At 48.8% G+C, this 7787-nt stretch overlaps 1 protein-coding gene across 1 annotated transcript; it reads left to right on the top strand.

The window, feature by feature from the left end:
• The first annotated feature begins 643 nt into the window (after positions 1 to 643).
• LOC136458825 (IAA-amino acid hydrolase ILR1-like 2) lies at positions 644 to 7014 on the top strand. The gene is made up of 3 exons (XM_066458741.1): positions 644 to 1036; positions 1610 to 1735; positions 5824 to 7014. The coding sequence occupies exons 1-3, from the start codon at positions 668 to 670 to the stop codon at positions 6673 to 6675; spliced, it is 1347 nt and encodes a 448-aa protein (XP_066314838.1). The 5' UTR covers positions 644 to 667; the 3' UTR covers positions 6676 to 7014.
• The last annotated feature ends 773 nt before the right edge of the window (positions 7015 to 7787 follow it).

The following is a 7787-nucleotide window of genomic DNA, read 5'->3' as shown; positions in this document are numbered from 1 at the left end:
AGGAAAATTAACGTCAAGCACACCATGCTAGTTTTGTCATTCTTCATTCACATGCAAAAATGAATGATGCCATGGTGCAAATAATCCCACGCGGGCCGCTGCCAAAATCCAACTTGAAGTTGTCAACTCGATCGAGCGCCGGGTAATGCAGAGGTCAAAATACGCGCGTTTCCGTCACCTGTTGCACAAGTCCCAGCCAGAACTCCTAGAGCAGCAGCGTCCGATGAGCCATAGAACTAGGGCGGCGCGCGCGCGGGTGGCGGCCGGTGCACGACTCGTGACCCGTGACAAGGTTCCCTCGTCAGGCCGCAAGACTTGTGCCATACCGACGGAAAAAAAATTGGGTGAGGACCGTGTCTACGACGTCACGCCGCCACGGCCGTATCTATCGGCGGACTCAGCCTTTCCTTTCCTCCACGCAGCACGTGCTCTGAAATCCAGCGCGGCTGGGCGGTCGCCCAGGGTGGCCACGTGCGCCGGCGTCCCGGCGATCCCACGGCTCCGGAGACAAGGAACGGAACGGAGGCAGCGTAACAAACAGGGCCATACAGATAAACGCAGCGCACACGTCGCGCGCGGGCGCCGCAGACGCGTGTATATAACCCACCAGGAACGCGCGGACGCCGCCCGCGCCACAAAGCCAGCCCCCCCGTCCCGTCCGTCCCCGATGGCCGCGCCCGCGCCGAGGCCGCCGCGCGCAAGCGCAATCGCCGGCGCCCTGCTGCTCGCCCTCGCTGTCGTCGCCGCGTGCCTCGTCGGCGCCTCCTCCGCGGGCGCGGACAGCGGCGACGTGCTGCGGCGGGCGCAGCGCGAGGAGTTCGTGGCGTGGATGGCCAGCGTCAGGCGGGCCATCCACGAGCGGCCCGAGCTGGCGTTCCAGGAGCACGAGACGAGCGCGCTGGTCCGGAGGGAGCTCGACGCGATGGGCGTCGCGTACAGGCACCCGGTTGCCGGGACGGGCGTCGTCGCGGCCGTCGGCACCGGGGGACCGCCGTTCGTCGCGCTGCGCGCCGACATGGACGCGCTCCCGCTGCAGGTACTAACACTACGCGCTTGCTCCCCGTTGTTCTTAAAATTCGATTCGGGGATGGACAGTCGAGGTTCGCTTCATCCCATTCCCACAAATTAGCCTTTCCGCAGCAAATTCAGGCGCCTAGGGAGGACGTTTTGCAGTGCTAGTGCCATTGGAACTGCTGCAGACCTACTAGAAGGGCACTACAAATGGTTTCATCTCAAACAAAAAACGAAAAAGGGAGGAATGGCGAGAGCGTTATGTAGAAATAAAACTTTGCAGAAGTCATGCGTACGGGTCCAAGTGTTTTTCGTCGTGTAAAGTGCAAAGTCAAGCAAGCTAACATCTTTGAATATACTACTACATACACTTTGGGGGAGGACAAGTACAATTGTACAGGTGAACAACTCACAACCGGTGAATAAAGTTTATCCAAACAGGAAGCATCAGGTCGTATCCAGCACATGTGTTAACCTCAGCATGTTGACCCGAACTGCTCAGCTTGCTCTGATCGATCTTGCAGATAGTACTCGCTAATCAAACTTAGCTTTCCATGGCCTCTAAATAATCTACCTGTTTTCAATTTCTGTTGATCAGGAGGAAGTGGAGTGGGAGCACAAGAGCAAGGTGGCCCGGAAGATGCACGCCTGCGGCCACGACGCGCACACCGCAATGCTGCTCGGCGCCACCAGGATCCTCCATGAGCGCCGCCACGACCTGCAGGTTGGTGTTGGTCGCAACTTGAACCTCTCGCTCGCCTTCTTCTTCCTCCCTTCACTGTCACACAACTGCCTCTCGCGCATCGTTCCAACGGCATCTTATAATATCTGTCCCTCCCGCATCTGTTCTGGTTGTCGTCGACGTCGAGTAACCAGCGCGCGTGTCACCCTGTAATAGTTAGCTGGATTTTCCATCGCCTGATTGGAGTCCTTTAGTTGTCACGTTGTGCGCTTGCATATTCGGCGTGTATGCAGGTTTCATCAGTTAGTGGTTAGCGCCAGTATGGTTTGTTGCAAAGTCATTTTCCTGCTGATGCTTGAGATCTCTGAGCTCCCCTTTAAAGCGATCGAGATGAAGCTGCCAAGTCCTCTCAACATTTTTCTTTGCTGTGTCCTCTTTTAGTAGAAGGCGATTTAGCGCTTGGATTTGGTTTGTCTCCTCAGTCGACCAACTCTCGTCTATTTGTTTTGATATCAATAAAAAAACTTATCTTGTCTAAAAGCAATTAAACTGGTGGCTATGCCCGATCAAAAACATGCATGACCTCGCGACGGTGCGGCATTTCAAGTTAATTTCTGGTTCCGCCTGAATCTACATATCCGTAACGTGTTCCAAGCGTGTCACTGTTATCACCGAAGCTCTTTTTCGAAGAATATTACCAAAGCTCCCGTGAAGACATAGCAGCACTAGAGTTGAACTACGTCTAGATGACGAGTTTGTAGAGGATAGCTTAATTAGTTTTTTCACAAGATTGTGAGTCAGTATGTGAACGTAATGTAGTTTAGCCACCACGTGAATGGGTGTTCACGTTAGAACTGTCGTTGGACAAGTTTGTGATCTTTGCATTCAACTCATTGCATCCATATCTGAGTGGTCTACTTTGAAAATTTTAGGGATGCATGGGTTAGTCTATTTCTTTAGTTCAGTGGCCTATTTATATGAAATATGAATGCAAGGTTCTAAATAGCCCGTACTAGCACCGTTTATAGTTTGGTGGTGCAAAACTTTTTGAGCGCCTAGCGCAATACTTTTTTAGTGGTGCTAATCTTAACCGAGGCAAATACTCATTATTTACTCTAGATGACTATAATCTATATATCTCTGTCGTGTTCTTTACATAATACTCCTTCTATTCCAAATTATAAGTCACTTTGACTTTTTGGTACATCAACTTTATTATATACCTGATATATATATAACGTATGTCTAGATATATAGTTTAGAACGGAGAGAGTAAATGGTATAAAGAACTATTAAACAATTATTGAGTTGTTTATTGCTGAATTCTAATTGGTTAAATGACTGGGAAGTAATGTACCTATAAACATGTTCTCGTAGAGTCTTGACATGTATTTGACTATTTTCGCTTATAAAATATCTTATTTCCGTACTTTTGTGCATAATTAATTAAGCGTTTTTTACTTTTTTATAAAAGCAATAAACGAATAGCTGCTATTATATCCTGTAGCTTTCAAGGGTGCGGCCGCTAAATAAAATTAGCCTACTGTTTAAAATCTTGTAAGACACCTTTAAAATTGGCCCGTATTGGACTAAGCACACACGTGGCACGGTCGGACCTTCGTCCTGTTCGTTTGAGCATGTTTGGTTGATAAGCCATGACTGAAAGTACTATTGGCTGATTTGGTATGAGAGAAAAATATTGTTCGTTGGCTGAAAAAGTATGCTTTATAAGGTCAAACAAGCCCAAACGAACAGAGCGCTTTTCTGCTAAAACGTGCACATCAAATGGAATTTCTCCTCGCAACAAGAACTAAAAGATTTCCGGGGCGACACGCCAGACATCTTTTTCTACTGTGCCTCAGTCTCACGGGTACGATGTTTGTCGACGAAGACGTGTGAGTCTATGGATGAAACTACTGATTACTCTTGATATCCTCAGTTGCTATAAAATAAAAAAAATAAAGTGGCTTATAATAAAAACATCTCGTAATTAAAGATCTGCGTAACGTGAATCCATCGATGTAACCTTTTATGTTCTAATCATGTCAAATATTTGTGTCAAACATCTTGTAAGACTGATTACTCCGTCTTATAATATGTGTCATTCTTACTTCTTGATAAGTCAAATATTTTTAACTTTGATCGAATGTATAAAAATATTAATATTTACGATGCATATTTAGTATCATTAGATAAATTGTTGCAGATATTTTGTAAAACCTAATCAAATTCAAGAAAGTTTGACCAGCATGTATCATATAGTGACACTTATTTTGGATGAAGGAAGTATATAATATTTTGAAATAGATGGAGTACTTGGCAGGGCTTCAGGCCCAGATTCTTGCGCCTCCTTGCAAGGAGCCCTGCCAAACAGGCATCTAAAAAGTAGCTTCTTAATTAAGAGGAGCGTGGAGGAGTCGGAGCCATTTTTGTCTGGAGGAACCAAAGCCAAAAAAGTGGTTTTTTCTAGCTCCTCACAAACCTAATACAAATTATTACAAAACAACCGCTGATGTAGTTTTCCCCACACGTTTTCCAAAAACAGCTCTAACTCCATTAGAGAAGTTGCTCCACACAAGGAGTCAGAGCCAGAGTCCTACCAAATGGTATAGACGTTTTCCTAGAGTAGATGCCCAATTGATTTTGATTTGAGAGAATGGTCCCTTCTAATAGAAAGGTGCAAGTTTTAGTAGTTCTAGCTAGCTCTCGACGAAGAGTCCTTTTCCCATGAACTTAAACTAGGCATGGATAAGAGTAATAAACTAACAATGGATGCACGGAGAAATGATATTGATAGAGCACGTGATTATGATATTTGTGGATATGATTTGAAGTTCCTCTCATGTACCATTTTTATATCCAGGTTTCCTTTCACACCTGCATTTTAAGCCATTAGATACTGTAGTTACGACCAATCCTCTCTTGACCTTTATCTCTTCTCTACTTTCTCCAATTTATCCATTTATTTTGCGTGTGCGCGTCTCACACCTAACTGTCGTCCACTGCTCGTCGGCACCAAGAAGGCCGACCCTTGAGCCCTGTTTAGCCTTGCCTCCTTTCTCCCAGGTCCTCTCTTTTCTTAACATCGGTGGGCACTCGCCTAGTTGCTAAATCATTAGTTCTGGTTGTCCCCGCCCTCCACCTCTCAACCAATCGTCCAGTGTCGCCCTGCTATCACAGACTACTACTTGTCACCCTGGTCTCTCTCTAGTTCTGTTAGAGACAAGTACACCTTCTCTAAAAACCCAAACCCTAAGGTCCTCTTTGGAATATGAGACTTTTTCTTATTTTCTGTGTTTCTTACGTAAAATTTTTATATGATTTTTGTAAAGTTCCTATGTTCCAAAGTGATCTTAGAAGCTCATAGGAGCTCACCAAGCTAGAGAAGAAGAGAGGGCAATCCCATAAAAAATACGGATGTGAAGAAAGAGAATTTTACATTGAGTGTGGAATAGTAAGTTAGTAACTGAGGCCTCATGGCCCTGTTCGTTTCGTTTCGTTGAAATTTAGCTTATCCTGATTTATTATGAGAGAAAAAATATTATTTATTTATTGAAAAATACTATTGAAATAGTGCTTCAGTTATCCAGAGAAGTTTTCCTCTAAAATTCTAGCTACTAGTCTTTTCCTGGCAGCTCAACCCATAGATCGATTTGCTGGTAACATGCAAAAGAAAAAAAAAAGAAAAAAATGAGATCATTACCAAATTTGTAGTTGTAGATATGTTCTCGCGTCGTTCTGGCTTAGGTGGTGTTTGGTTGCTACTCCTAAATTTTTAGTCGTTGTTCCATCAAATGTTTGAATATATGCATGTAGTATTAAATATACACTAATTACGAAACTAATTGCATAGTTTGCAACTAATTTGTGAGACGAATCTTTTAAGCCTAATTAGTCCATGATTTGATAATGTGGTGCTACAGTAAATATGTGCTAATGACGGGTTAATTAGGCTTATGTAATTTGTTTTTTTATTAGTATTCAAACACCCAATGCAACATTCTCTCAACACATCTCCTAAATTTTAGTCACCGAATCCAAACACCACATTATTAAATTTTGTAGTTTCGTTGTTGCTGCGCAAGGAGAGCAAGAAATTGATATTGCTAAAGGTTTGATTTTTTTTTCAGGGCACAGTAGTCCTCCTTTTCCAGCCGGGCGAGGAGGTCGGCATTGGCGCCAAGAAGATGGTGGAGGCGGGCGCCGTGGAGAACGTCGAGGCCATATTCGGGTTCCACGTCAGCGTGATGCTCCCCACCGGCGTGGTGGGCTCCAGGGCCGGCCCGCTGCTGGCCGGGTGCGGGTTCTTCGAGGCGGTGATTACCGGGGTCGGCGGCCACGCCGCCGCCCCCCACAGCACCGTGGACCCCGTGGTGGCAGCCTCCAGCGTCGTCCTCAGCCTGCAGAGCCTGGTCTCGCGGGAGGCCGACCCGCTGGACTCGCAGGTGGTGACGGTGACGAGGTTCCAGGGCGGCGGCGCGTTCAACGTGATCCCGGACTCGGTGACGATCGGCGGCACGTTCCGGTGCTTCTCCAGCGAGGGCTTCATGCGGCTGAAGCGGCGGATCGAGGAGGTGGTCGTGGCGCAGGCCGCGGTGCACCGGTGCGCGGCGTCCGTGGACTTCGGCGCCGGCGGGAGCCCGCTGCTTCCCCCGACGGTGAACGCCGCCTCGCTGCACGCGCACTTCGAGGCCGTCGCCGCCGAGACGGTCGGCGCGGGCGCCGTCCGGGGCGCCATGGAGCCGTGCATGGGGAGCGAGGACTTCGCGTCCTTCTCGGAGGCCGTCCCGGCCTCGCACTTCTACTTCGTCGGGATCGGGAACGAGGCGATCGGGGCCGTCCACGCCGCGCACTCGCCGCACTTCCTCGTCGACGACGACGCGCTCCCGTACGGCGCCGCGATGCACGCCAACCTCGCCATCGGGTACCTGCGGAACCACGCGGCAGCCAACGGGCCCGCTGCCCCCCACGACGAGCTTTAGATCTCCTGCAGCTGCAGCCTTTCGCGAGCGGCCACGGGGCCAGCGGCGCCGGCTTCGCGCTCATGGCGCGTGCCCAGCGAAGCTCGACGAGCTCAAGAAGGCCAAGTTGCAGTTAGCGCGCGATCCGTCGAGCAGTCACGTCGGGATCCGATCGATTTGTGGTTCACGGGACTGTAGCAATGCAGTGCGACTGATCTTGCTGCCCAACGCGCGGGGCGTAAAGCTGGTCAATCTCACGATGTGATTCTTATAGGTTGGGAGCTGAGATGATGCCTGTACAGTACAGTACAGGCACTCCTGTCCGAGCTCTGTTCCACGAATAGTTTGGGAAATGAAAGGTTGTCCACTCTCCAGTGGAGTCCAATGCTTCGCATCCTAAACCCTAAATGGGACCTAATGACTCATTTGGGCCTTTGATCCGCGCTCTGATCGGGGGCGTCCAGCTCATTATGGCTGGAGGGCCCCCTGTCACACTGTGTTATATATAGAGGTAGGGGTCGGCGGCTCTGAGTACGAGGTTCGCCTGAGCCGAGCTCCTCATCGAAACCTAAACCCTAATCCCAATCAGAGAGGGGCGCAGCCAGTGACGGGAAGCCACCAGCCGCGTCGTCCCGCTCCATCGACGTCGACGACTTCATCGACCTCTTCCCCGAACGTCGCTACCCGTGCGCAGACTTCACCGACGAACGAGATGGCGGCTTCTGGACCATCTCCCTCTGCGGTGTCAGGTTCGACACGTTCTTCTTCTATTCCTCTATGTCTCTCTACTCTCGATATAGCATTCACAGTAAAAAGAACCCGCTAGACCTAACCCTAGATGATCTTTTTGATCTCAACAATGGTATCGGAGCCAGGTCTTCTAGGGCTTTTAGATCTAGATCGGGTGAACGAAAAACACAGTGAGAGGGTCACCGAACCCTAACCCTAATCGGGTGAAGAACAGAGAAAATAAAGGGGTCTCGGCACGCGAAGCCGAACCCTAACCCACAAAGCACTCACTGGGGAAGATGAATAGTGACTCTAGTGAGTCAAACCCTAACCCTAACTTGACTTAACCCTAACCCTAATCCCCAATCGGATGAAATCCGAGAAGAACAGAGAAGAAGATCCAA

Source organism: Miscanthus floridulus, chromosome 6 (assembly GCF_019320115.1).
Source record: "Miscanthus floridulus cultivar M001 chromosome 6, ASM1932011v1, whole genome shotgun sequence".
NCBI lineage: Eukaryota > Viridiplantae > Streptophyta > Magnoliopsida > Poales > Poaceae > Miscanthus > Miscanthus floridulus.
This window is presented reverse-complemented; position numbering and strand designations above follow the sequence as displayed.

Excerpts from the sequence above, each read along its gene's own strand:
- LOC136458825 (XM_066458741.1), top strand. The coding sequence starts at position 668 with ATGGCCGCGCCCGCGCCGAGGCCGCCGCGCGCAAGCGCAATCGCCGGC. Across the intron at positions 1,037-1,609 it reads TGGACGCGCTCCCGCTGCAG|GAGGAAGTGGAGTGGGAGCA; the intron begins GTACTAACACTA and ends TCTGTTGATCAG. Across the intron at positions 1,736-5,823 it reads AGCGCCGCCACGACCTGCAG|GGCACAGTAGTCCTCCTTTT; the intron begins GTTGGTGTTGGT and ends TTTTTTTTTCAG.